Genomic DNA, 12347 nt, shown 5'->3' on the forward strand with positions numbered 1-12347 from the left:
CCACGTTTTACATTTCCTTCCAGGGACGGGGGCTCAAACCGGCACTTTCAAGCGGTAATAGATGCGCCTTTAGTAAAACATAATTAGTCTCGGGAGAAGGAGGGTAAACAAACGTGTAATTCCTGGATTTGCTAATTGTCCTTCATGTTGATCTTCTGCCATTTTTCCTGGCCTCTCCGACTGACATCCGTGCTCGTGGCAAGGACTCAGAGAGCGCCGGGAGCGGGCCGCGGAGGCAACCAGCGTCAAAGCTGGACGCCTGGCCGCCGCCCTCCTCCCCGCCACCGCCTCCAGCCCGGACCCCACCGCCCCACACACCACACCAGGCAGGAAGCCTGTGGCACTCGATCTTTTATTTTCTTAAACTGTACACAGATGTAAAATACTTTAACAGCAAGTCTATGGGAAAATTGTTTGGTTTTAAATTATTATGAAACAGAACCTAAGGGGAGCTTTATTAAATAAACATAAAGGTGGGGAATTAAGGACGCACACCTGCATTCTACCATAGTCATTTTTACTGTACCTTCTGGGTGTGTGAAGATAGAAAAGACACATCAAACTGAATAAACAAAATCCATTTATACCCTGAAACGTTGGCAGGCCACTCACGGGATTGTTCAGAACGTCTACCTCACAGAAGATGGCCTCACCATCTAATAAAAATTAAAACTGATCTGTTGGCCTCTTTGGTTCCAAAATTATGTATAATACATTTAACTGTATTTTTTTTTTTGCTGCTATAAAAATAACTTCTTTTTTCAAATGGCAGTTTCTGACTAATCATGCAACTAAATCAGTGCAAACATTAAAAGCAATCATTCGCTTAAAAAAGAAGCAAAGGATTTCATTTCAAGTATAAAAAATATAAAAAGAGTCGTACGAGTCCAGTTTCGTCTAGTGTGGGTCAACCCTTTAAATTGCATAGTTCACGTGGCACTTGGACATCTGGGGGTGAGCGAGTTCAGTGATATGCCAAGGGCCACTTCTGGACACACGCAGTTGGGCAAGTGCTATATCATGTGCGTTCAGGCAAGTCGGCAAGTGCTAGGAGGGGCAGGCGGGCAGGCGAGCAGGCTGGGGCCACGTCCATGGCCGGCCCTGGTGGCCGGGACCCACACGGGCAACTTCTGTAAAGCAGCTGAAAGCCTTCCCCATCTCTCCAAGACCGGCTAAACTGCTCCCCTCCCACAACCCCGCTGGGGGAGGAGGCACCCCCACCCCCCAACACCAGCATTTCCAGAATGCCTCCACTGCACCATTTCCTCCTCGGGGCTCATTCCCCTGCCTCGGGGGTCATTTCCACCCCTCCCCAATAAGTCCTAGAGGAACATCCCCAGTGAAGGGCACAGATTGCAACTTTTAGTTTTCTTCCCGTGTAAAACAATTCAAATTTTAACTTAAAAGGTCATACTTGGTTAAAAAAAAAAAATCCCTTTTCAATTATACAACTGGAATGAATGACCTGTCAACTGCTAGTGATCAGTTAAAGCATCAAATTAAGACCCTCCTCCTCTCCCTCCCTCCCTACCCCAAAACAAACACACACAGAAGTCACGCCAGGGACCCAAGCAACAGTCAAACGGTCATTGCCACTGCTCCACGGTCTCTGGCAGGTTGTGTCCTTTCTGGGCCTCTTTCTCTCCACAAGGGTGGGAAAAGACAGGCCCCCCTGGTCCTGCAGCATGAAGGATCCCAGGCAGGGAAGGAAGCCAACACGTCTGAGCCAGGAGATGCTGAGGCATGGCAGGCTTTGCACACAAGCAAAGGGGGCCACGCAGCCCTCCCGCCTGTCCGCACGCTCCCCACCCCCGCATCTGCTTTTCCTGTCTGTGGCTCCCGTGCGCTCTCTCTCGTTCTCTCTCTCTCTCTCTCTCTCTCTGCGTCTCTGTCTTTGTGCTTTTATGTGTGCTCGGAAGGCGCGATTCAGAGTGGCCGGGCCAGCTGGTGGGAACGGTGGCTGTTCACCCCATTCTCTCCGACTGACAGGCATTTGTAGCTAAGCTGCCATTTGTCACCGCATCCATTTGCTGGTATCCTGGAGGCTGCTGTGTGGGTGGCAGGATGCGTCTGGCTGTGCGTGTCTACGTGTGCATCTGAAAGTATTTCATGTCAGTTGAGGGTTCTTGCTCTGGCTTTGACTGATTGCTCGATGAAGTAGTAGAAAAATATTTCAGGCCTCGCCCCGGCACCTCCCGGGCAGCCCAACGGGAGGACCGGAAGGACCGCACTCAGCCGGCTGGGCCCCCGGTGCCCACAGGGGCTGGCAGGAGACCCTCTGGGACTGCCCTTGCGCCCCGCCGCCGCAGCCCCGCCGCAGTCAGGCGCAGCCACACTCCTCCACAATCATGTTGGGCACGTCCCGCTTGACGATGTTGTACTCGTCGTCGAAGTAGAGCATGGACATGGTGCTCAGCTTGGTGGGGATACAGCAGGAGTTCACCGTGCCGGGGTTCAGGCCCCGCATGCGGTACTGGTTCACCACGGCCGTGTGGAAGGAGGAGGCGGAGCCGGGGACCCCTGCCAGGTAGGCCGGGCAGCTGCCCTCACAGTAGTTCCCGTAGTAGCCGGTGGGCGCGATGATCCAGTCGTTCCAGCCGATGAGGCGGAAGTCGATGAAGAACTGTTGCCTGCAACAGAGGTTGGTCCGGCCATCGCACTCCAGGCCCCGCTTGCGGATGCGGTGCCTGCTGTCACCCAGCCGCGCCTGCACCACCACAAAGGGCCGGTGCGACTCCTCACCGGGGTCCACGAACACCGGCACCACGGCCAGCTCCTGGCAGCCGTCACACTGCACGTCCAGGTTGAGCCGGCGCTCGCCCCGCTCGAACAACGACTGGATGGCCTCGGTGAGCGGGAAGGTGTGCCAGCCGCTGCGCTTGAGGTCCACCTTCTTCTCCACCACGTTCCACCGGTCGCCGTGACCCTGCTCCTGGAAGTACACCTTGACCCGCACCTTCCTCCGACTGCCCTTCTCCAGGACGTAGGGCAGGAGCTTCAGGTAAAGCCACAGGCTGGCCTGCACCACAAACAGGTTCTGGTTGCCTTCGTTGGAGATGAAGAAGTACAGGCGGACCCGGGAGGAGGCAAGGCCATCTGCGGAGAAGTGGGAGAGCAGGCCAAGTTAATTCAAGGAGAACACGAGGCAACGCGGAAAGACACTCTGCTGCCTGATGCTGGAATGTGAACTTGCCACGCAGCTGGAAAACGTTATTGACCAGAAATACAGTTTCTGGGGCCAGGGCCTCTCACTGGAACCTGGGAGAGGCAGAGAAAAATCATTTTCCATTGAGAAACCCGGACCGACTTGGAGCTGGAGGGTCCGGGCCTATAAAATCCTGCCTCACCTCTCCCAGGCCAGGGCTCCCTGGAGACAGGCTGTCAGGCCTCAAAGCTCAACAGAGGAACTTGTCAAGAGGCCAAGATCTTAACAAGTTGTTATGGGTATCTGTGAAATCTGGAAAACAAAACCAGGATCGCACCGAGGATTTTGGGGTGGGTTGTTTCAGTAGAGAATTTTTTTTTTTTTTTTTTTTTTTTTGGTTAACTCCGGGCATTGCAAAATCAAGCTGAGCCACCTACTGCCTCTTCCTAGTGTTTACCTAAGCATGATCTGATCCAACCCCCAGTGGATCCTCCACTGCAAACAAGCGAGCTCTGCTCAGATTTCTGACACGGGAACGTGTGCTTTGCAGGCTGCAAAGCGCAGCCCTCGTTTCTGACTGGTTCCAAGGGACAGGACCTTCAGCCTTGAAACTTGAGGTCCACTCCTTTCGTGAGACACCGGCTCCCCGTTAATGGCGTGTTCAAAATCTCCGAGGAAAAGGGGAACTGGCTTGTTAAGTTTCCTCCATAATTCAGCTCAACAAGAAGAGAAACCATGCCAACCGAGATACAACTACACACGCTCATCCTACATTTTTCAGTGACTCTTCTGACAATTTGTACTTTTTTCTTTTTCTTTTTCTTTCTTTCTCTCTCTCTCTCTCTTTTTTTTTTTTTTTTTTTTTTTTTTTTTTTTTTTGGCAAGAAGAACAAATAAGGCAACTGTGTGGCCATAGCTGGTTTTATCAAACCTCCTACCACCGCCCTGCAGCCCCCTCCTCAGGCTTCGCCTGGCTCCTCTAATAACACTGACATCTGACTTTGAAATGGGGGAAAGTGCAGCCTTAAAAGCTGGTCTTGGACGAGCTGCCTGTGACCTGAATCTGTTATTTATAAGTCAAAGAGCTGGCTCCGTGAAACGGACCAGAAATATACCAGCCCCCGCTGTCATTTTGTGCCACCGGGACCAAAAGGCCTCCTCGACCTTCCAGAATCACATTTCTACTCTGGGCCCCAAAGCACCTTTTAATCCAAGCTCTCTAATTGCATGTCGAGCTTTCCCTGACTCGGTCGGACAGCTAAAACGGCAATGCATTTCTTTCTAAGCACAAACCAGCCCGATTGTCTCTGCTTTTCTCCACACTCGGCCATGCAAAACTTTTCATCCCTTTTCATCCCCAGGCGGCACCAGCACCGTCTGCCTGCTGCCTGGAAGAGTGGGGGGCATTTTCAGCCTGGTGACACAACCGCTCCCCCCTCCCACAAGCTCCCTGCCCACCCCAGCCCAGCCCGCACCAGGGCTTCCCCCTCTGCGACCTTCTCCGCAGTCCCCTCGGCACAAATGGGGCTGAGCTCCAGGCACAAAAGCCAGCCTGGCTCATTCAAGTCCTGAAAAGGACAGCGGAGTGGAAAGCACTTGCAGCATTTCCGCGCGGGCACATTTTCCTTCTTCTTTTAAAGTTCCGAAAGATTTTCTCTATTATTATATTTAGACAGTGGTAGAAATTTGCAATCCAGGGCCGGAAGAAAATTCCCAAAAGGACTCCTACCCTTTGTTAACTACCAACTCTGCGGCTCTAAAGTGAGGGGGCTGCTGCCGCTGCCAGGCAAGCCTAGAGGCACGGGGCTGCCCCCAAGCCGCGTCTTTCTCTGCGTAAATGATGGGACCTGTTGAGAAGCCTGCCTTCCGCCCGATTCCGGTGCCCACACAATCGGAAGAGAGGTTGCCTAGCTCTCCCCAGTGAGGCTTCAGCAATCCTGGCAAGCCCACGCTGCCCGGCGATGGAAGCGGCCCCGGGGCCTCTCACGCAGGCACAGGCGCGCGCGCGCACACACACACATACACACACACTTACTTCTCCGGCCCACGGATATCAACAAGCACACACATCTCCAACCACACTGCTAAGCCTACACTCCGATCGTGGGAAACAAAAACATTAAGCAATCACCAAGCAAGTGCCCGCGGAGCCAGGGCCGCACACATCTGCCGGGAGGGGGATGCGCGCCCAGAGGCGCTGGGGCCCGGTTTCAGAGCAGTGGTGGAGGGCGAGGCGCTCAGCGGCGGGGACGGGGGAGCAGGGGTACGCTGCCTGAGGGAGGAGGACGGCAACCAGGACGGGGTGCACAGGGCCAGGGGCGAACGGCAGGGCCGGGAGTCCACGTTTCCCCCAAGGTGCACTGGCTGCGGCGGCCAGAACGGGCAAGGAGAAGGGAGTGGAAGAGGGTGGGGAATGAGGGCCGCAGCTGGCCGCCCGTGGGACCGACCCACCTGTCTCGGCGAAGCTGATGATCTCAGAGACGCGCTCCTGGCCGTCGGCGCCCGGGCTGGCGTGGCCGTCGAGGTGCGGGATCTCCACGCGGCCGTCTTCGCGCACCTTGCCCGCGTGCAGCTTGCGCAGGGCCGTGACCATGGCGGCCTTGGGCACGGCGTGCGTGATGTTGGGTCGGCCCCGCATCTGCAGGCGGCTCAAGATGTGTCGCTTCACCGCCTCCAGGAAGTCGCCGTCCACCCGGCCCAGCTCCTCTGGCCGCCGGAAGCCGCCGCACGACGTGCAGGTGTCCTGCGAGCCGCCGGGGGCTCCGGGCGGCGGGGGCGGCGGCGGCGCGGCGGGCGAAGGCGGGGGCGTGGGCGAGCCCCAGGCCTCGGGCCCCAACCAGCCGGCCGCCAGCAGCAAGAGGCAGGCGGCCCCCAGCGCCCGACCGGGCAGCCCGTCCATGGTGCGCCGCTGGCGACGAGGGCGCCCGCCGCGAGGCGAGCCAAGCCGAGCGCAGGGCCGGGCTCCGGGCTCCCGGCGCGCCGCCCCGCCCCGCCCCCGCCCGCGCCCTCCCGGGCCTCCGCCCGCCCGCCGGGAGGGCCGCCGCCGGCTAGCAGGGGGAGGGGGCCGGCCGGGCCGCGGGGGTTCCCGCGCGACGGGGAAGGGGCGCCGAGGGCCGCGGGGGCCGGAGAGGCGCGCAGCCGAGGAGGGGGTCGGAGGGTCACTGCCGCGCGGGCGTCTCAGGGCGCCTCGGCATCTGCAGCCTTCCCCCCATCCTCTCCGCGTCGGGGCCCCGCAGCCCCCAGCTCCGGTGAAGCGAAAGCGGCGGTGGCGGCGCCTTGGCCGCCGCGAGGGGAAGGTGGCGAAAGGGCTGGTCGACGCAACTTGGCCGAGACGGAAGCGAAGGCGCCCGAGTCCCCGGAGCGGAGCCGGGCGCGGCTTGGCGCGGCGCTGCGGCGGGCGCTGCGGCGGGGCCCCGCGCTCGCACCTGAGCGCCGAGGAAGGGCCGCGGCTGCCGGCGACGGGCCGGTAGTCTTCGCCGCGGGCCGGCGGGTGGGCGGCGGAACGGGGCGAGCGCAGTGGCGGGAGCGCCGGGGAGCGCTGGCCGCGCGGCCCCGCTCAGAGGCGGCGCGGAGCCCCCGGCCGCGGGCCCTGCAGTCCTCCCGGCGCGTCACACGGCAAAGTTGTCTCTAGGCTCCCGGGGCGCCGCATCCACCGGCGGGCGGGCCGGCCGCTGCGCGCTCCGCCGGGGCCTCCGCTCCGCCCGCCTTCTCGCTGCCTCCCTCCCTCCGCCTGCCTGCGCGGGCCGGCCAGGCGCGGGGCGCCGTGCGAGGAAGGCGAGGCGGAGGCAGGGCCCTTCTCGCCCCTGTCTCTCCTGCCTGCGGCGGCGGCGGCGAGGTTGGTTCGAGCGCCTAAAAGTCTCGCAGCGTCCCCGGGTGCGGGTGCCCTAGCTCGCTCTCCCACTGGCACACGCCGCAGGGCCGGGAGAGAGCGGGCGGGTGGCGGCCGCGTCCCCGTGCCCGGCCGCGACACGGTGCAGAGCCTGCCGAGGAGTTCTTCTCTTTGCCCTCTCTTCTTTTACTCTCCTCGTTTTTTCTCCCAAGGGGGAAAAAAAAGCCGCACAATCTCCGTAAGTGCGCGCGCGTTGAGATAGACGTTGGCATAAAAAAAAAGGGGGGGGTGGTGGTGAGCGAGTCTCGTCCTGGCCATGCGGGAGGAGGCTGTCCGTGCCTCCCCGCTCCGGCTTTCCCCCGGAGAGGGGGGGGGCGGAATCTGTTCAGGTCGCTGCCGCCCGCTCCCCACGCCCACCCCCGCTTCCCCCCGCTTTTTTCCTTTCTGCCTTCGCGGGAAGGAGGGGCAAGCCGGCCCGCTCCCCTCCCCCCACCCCCGCAATGCCCGGCCACTTTTGCAGTCTCGAAACTTTCCCACCACGTGGGCGCCCCGGACCCTCGCCCAACTGGGCGGCGGGCGACACCGACGGGCTCCCGGCCCGGGATCCCGGTGCTTGCCCCCCTCCCCGCGGTCGCGCAGGCCCTGCCCTCGTTCTGCGACCGGGAGAAACAACTCTCGCCGCGGCGGCCGGCCGCCCCCGGCCCTCCCGGGGTGCACCTTCTCGAGCTTGGCGAGGCGGGGGCGGCGGTTGCGGCCCCGGGCTGGCTCCGCGGGTGGATGTCGCTCCCGGGCTGCAGTGCCCTAGCCGAGCGCCTCGGGCCGCCGGCGCACTGGGCGAGGCGTGGGCCCCGCGGGCTGGAGGAGTAAAGGAGGCGGCGGCCGCTGGAGGCCTGGCCAGCCGCTGCCTCTGCCGGCTCCAAGCCCCAGGGAAATCGTCGTCTGTGCGGGGGAACCAGCCTCGCGTCAGGGCGGCTCCGAGCCCCAGGACGAGGTCTCCAGCACCACTATCCCCCCGCCCCAAGTGGTTGGTCTGGGTCTCAGACAAACCCGGGTTCCAGTGGAGACTCAGCCACTGGCAGCTTAGTAGGAGTGACCTTGGGTAGTCTTCCCCCTCTCGGCTTCCCATCTCCTCATCTGTAATGGGAGAGGACAATGACACATGTCACACCCTGGGAGCCTCAAACAACGCAACTTGGTGAAGCTCCTCACAGAACCCTGTAAACTGTGATTCTAAAGCATCGTTTTTTGGGCAGCCAGACAAGCCACCCTGTCAATGAACACCGAACACCCAACCCATCCAGAACGCCGAGTGCAGTCGTTCCTTCTGTCTCTCCTGACGCCCCCACCTGGATGTGGACTAGCACAACAAGGCCGACAGGGCGCAGCCTCCGGGGCCAAGGAACTCCACCCTGCCCTCACCCTTCGCTCACCCAGACCCCCCACCCGCTGTGGCCGTGTCCTGCAACCGGCAGGACTGTGAGGCGGAATCAGGATGCGAAGTCATTCTGGCTCTCCTAGGATATTGGGGAACTAAAGTTGGAGCGGGTTCTCCAGCTCAGCATTCCCCACCCCCCACCCCCACGCTCCCCTTCTGCCTGCTTTGGGCCTGCCCCTGCCCGTGCCTCTGTGGAGCTCAGCCCGGGCTGTAGCCCCGCAGAGACCCAGAAGCTGGAGGCCGAGCGCCCCCTCCCTCCCAATCTGAGGAACCGCCCTGAAGGTGCCTGGCGTCTCCAACGGGGGACCATTGAGGCTGATAGGGGTTTATCAAGAGGACGTTGGGGGGGGGGGGGGCCAGGAGGGTCCCCACAATGGCAGCCCTTCTGCCTCCTTAGGGCTTTCTCCAGAGCTCAGTTCCCTGCTGTTCCCAAATATGCAGCCCTCTATGGCCTCTGCTTGCACCACCTGCCCTATCCTGGATCCTCTGAGCCTGTGATCTCTGGGCAGGAAGGAGGGACTTCTGCTTCCTGCGTTGTAGCCCTAAGCCAGGAGAGACCCACCTCCATGGCTTTGCTTGGATCTTCCCCCAGGTACACGTGCTCTGGTCCTCTGGGTCTTTCCATCACCACAGACGCTAGCCATTTAGCAAACTCCTCCGTTCTTCAAGACCCAGCCTGATCCCTCCTCCTTGGTGAAGCCCACCATGGCCCTCTTGTGCCCTGAATAGTTATTTGCCATATTAGGTCCCCTGGCCTGCTGCCTGGCTGTTGTTATACTCTCGTCTGTCTGTCTCCTCTGTGGGGCCCCAGACTCTTGGAGGGCAAGGGTCTCATGGGCCCTGTCTAATGCCAGATAAGGGGTAGCTTATTCAACTAATGCTTGGTTGATCAAATGAATGAATGATGAGAAAAGTTACGAAGCCAGTGAAGAATTGAGCATGCGCGCACTCACACACACACACACACACACACACACACACTCCCCAGCAAGAGCCCTCGCAGAAACGGTCCTTGCCTGTTTGGCTACAACCGTTTTCTCTCTGAGCCCCACCCGAGCTGGACAAGGCTTGGAGGGAGCCTTTGGGAGATGCAGCATCCTGCCCATTGACCTGGCTCCAGGGAGAGTCAAAAGCCATCTCAACCTTGCTGGTAAGAGGAGGGAAGAGAAGGTTGAGAGGAGGGTCCACGTTTTGCTCCCCTGGTGGAGAGCTGTCAGCCCCACTGCCAGTCGGCTGGGAGGGAACTGGGTCAAGCGGTAGTCAGAAACCATCTGCTCGAGAAGCTGGGATTATCCCGCCCTCTGCTGATCCCCCAGCCCACAGGAGCCAAGGGTGTAAATTGAGTTCTTCCAGATCACCTTGTGCTTGGGGAGGGGGGAGCCCCCCATCTCCTACCGAGGGGCCAGGACCTGTTCCTGTTGCTTCAAAGCCTCTCTTAGCACGGGGCTCTGTTCTCCTTGGGCTGGTGTCCTCAGCCAGGGATGTGACTGCACCTGTCAGTGTTGAATACAGTAACGCACATCAGTGCTGTAGCCAGTGCCCTCCACGTAGGCTGCAAGACCAGGCCACCCCCCACCTCCACAGAATGCTGGCTCCCTGCTGCCATCAAGGAACGCAGGCCCGATGAGGAAGGCAGGCAAGAAACATGGCGGCATCATGGATATGGCACGCAGAACACGAGAAGGCTTCCTCCAGGAGGCGCAGAGCCCACGCTCTCACGTAACTGAGAGGTAAGTGTCAATTTGGGGATAATGAAAACATCCACAAGTGACAAAGCAAACCATGAATGACCCTTAGAACTCATTTGCCAGAAGAGAACCCAGATGCGGTTCCTGACCACATGGTCCCTGCAGCGTGGGGATGGAGAGAAGGCCTTCACGTCAGTGGCACTCGGGACTCGGGCTGAAGAAAAGGCCTTGGGCACCGTTGGGCTCCGGGACCTGGTGTTCACTTTCCCACCTCTGGATGGAGAGCCAATCTTGCCAGACATTACTCTCTCACATCACACTTCTCCGAAACGGCTCGGGGTCCAAATGGAAGGAGCAGTGTGCGAGACCCAGACGAGCTGTCCCGTCTACCTGCCAGCTCAAGACACAGAACAGGAGCCAGGCTGGAACCGGGTGCGAAATAGGACACAGCCACGGGGCCGGGGCCCCCGAGGGACAAGGAGCCAAGCTTACCTTTGTAAAAGCTCAGACACCAGCATGGAGTCCCCTCAGAATGCCCCCGATGCCACTTCATGCCTTGGAGGTCACAGAGGCAAGTCCCTGATGAGAGAGTGAGAGTGGGAAAGGTAACTTGATGAGACAGCCCTATATTTGTCACCAGGGCAGCAGAATGGTGCTCGCCTCTGGAGGACCCCACCAGCTTTCCACATCCTTAAGTTCTGCTGTGGCCAGGGAAGGGATGTTTGTCGTCTCTGAAACGCATGAGCTCCAGGGCTGGGACCCTTCATCTGTAGCTGCCCAGCTCCCAGCCCAGCTCGGCTCTGGGAATGCTTATAAACTACAGTCGGTTCATCCCGTGTAACTGATCAAGGAGCTGATGCACCGGAAGGTGGCCTGGCCGTCGGTCCTGGGGTTCGCGTGCACACTCCCAAGTTCCAGGTGGCTTGCACGTGCAACAGGCCGCCACATATGTGCTCCCTCCTGCTTCTCAGTAGGCAGAAGCATGCTGACCCACCTTCACGTGCCCCCATGCCAGGGTGGTGCAAAACCACCTTGCGGGACTCCCCACCCCCAAGTTGTTCCCTTCGAACCGACTCCCTCAGCAGCCCATCCCCTGAAATCTGTCATTTGTTAGCAACAGTCTTACCAAGCATTGTTCCCAGACCCATTCTCCGTAAGACCAAGGTGTCGGGAAGGAGCTAGCTGAAGGCCCCGGGGGACCCTCCTCCACTTCACCCAGCAAGGTGCTGGGGGCTGTTCTGGAATAGGATTTAGCATGTTTTGAACACTCAGGAAATATTTCAACAGCAGGCTTCATCGGGATGGCCGTCCAACTTGGTATATTTTCTAGAAAAATAGAGGCGCTATTTTTTCTAGAAAAAAAATAGCGAAGCTTAAGCCCAACCTTATTACCCTGGTTATCCAGTTCCAGTCTATTGGGGAGGCCCGTACACAAACCAACTGGGAGCTAACTGGGATAATGCAGTGCAACGGGGGCAAGAAGGAACAGCCTACATCTGCCGCAAGTCTCCAAGGAAGCAGGATTTGAACTGAGCTTTGAGACATGAGGAGGCATTTTCTAGGGAGACACAAGAGAGGAAAGGTCATCTGGGAGAGGAGCTTCTGTGATGAGAATATGGGGACAGGCAGGCCTTGTCAGCCCGGAAAGGGGTGATAAGCCAGGAGAGGATGTGACCCCTTGTAAGAGTGTTTTAGGAGGACACAGGTGGCATCGTACCAGAAGAGAGAGCCAGCCCACCGGGGAGGAGATGAGACGAGAGGTGGTAGCAGTGAGGACCAAAAGGAAGAAAGGGGAAAGGTTGGACGCCTTCTGCCAAGAGACCAGAGCTGGGCTGAACAGAAATTGCTGGGGATGCTTCCTTATTCCCATTTCTGCATGAATGGGCCTGGATACAGCTCCTGTGTGCCCGTGTGTGGCGAGAACCTAATGAGCTGGTTATTCTGCAACTAACAAAGGAAAAATGGAGCATTTCAAAGGTTTCTTGGCTTTGGGTCCCCAAACCCAACCGCGTCCACTTTGGGAACACTTGAGTCCGAGCATCAAACTCTCCTTAAATAGCACCCCCCTCCCCCCACACCGCCATCCTTAGCCGTTCTTGAACTTCAGAGCTGGATCCATGCCTTGGAGAATGAGAAGTGATCTGCCTAGCCAATGGGCCACTAGCAAAAAAGGCATGCACAACTGACCCAAAATAGCATATCTTGGGTTCTCATGTGTGACAGGATCAACACAGAAAGGAAACGAGGAAA

The 12347-nt window shown here is 59.1% G+C and overlaps 1 protein-coding gene across 1 annotated transcript; it reads right to left on the minus strand.

Annotated features, from left to right (window-relative positions):
- Window positions 1–334: 334 nt before the first annotated feature.
- On the minus strand, window positions 335–6044 carry INHBB (inhibin subunit beta B). The gene is made up of 2 exons (XM_042994248.1): window positions 5597–6044; window positions 335–3096 (listed from the first exon to the last, which is right to left on the minus strand). The coding sequence occupies exons 1-2, from the start codon at window positions 6042–6044 to the stop codon at window positions 2321–2323; spliced, it is 1224 nt and encodes a 407-aa protein (XP_042850182.1). The 3' UTR covers window positions 335–2320.
- Between the last annotated feature and the right edge of the window lie 6303 nt (window positions 6045–12347).

Source organism: Panthera tigris, chromosome C1 (genome assembly GCF_018350195.1).
Source record: "Panthera tigris isolate Pti1 chromosome C1, P.tigris_Pti1_mat1.1, whole genome shotgun sequence".
NCBI classification, from domain to species: Eukaryota; Metazoa; Chordata; class Mammalia; order Carnivora; family Felidae; genus Panthera; species Panthera tigris.

What these genes read in the sequence shown, in the direction of transcription:
- INHBB (XM_042994248.1), bottom strand. Translation starts at nt 6,044, where the DNA reads ATGGACGGGCTGCCCGGTCGGGCGCTGGGGGCCGCCTGCCTCTTGCTG. An exon ending in CATCAGCTTCGCCGAGACAG is followed by an intron (nt 3,097 to 5,596) that starts GTGGGTCGGTCC and finishes ACTTCTCCGCAG; the next exon opens with ATGGCCTTGCCTCCTCCCGG.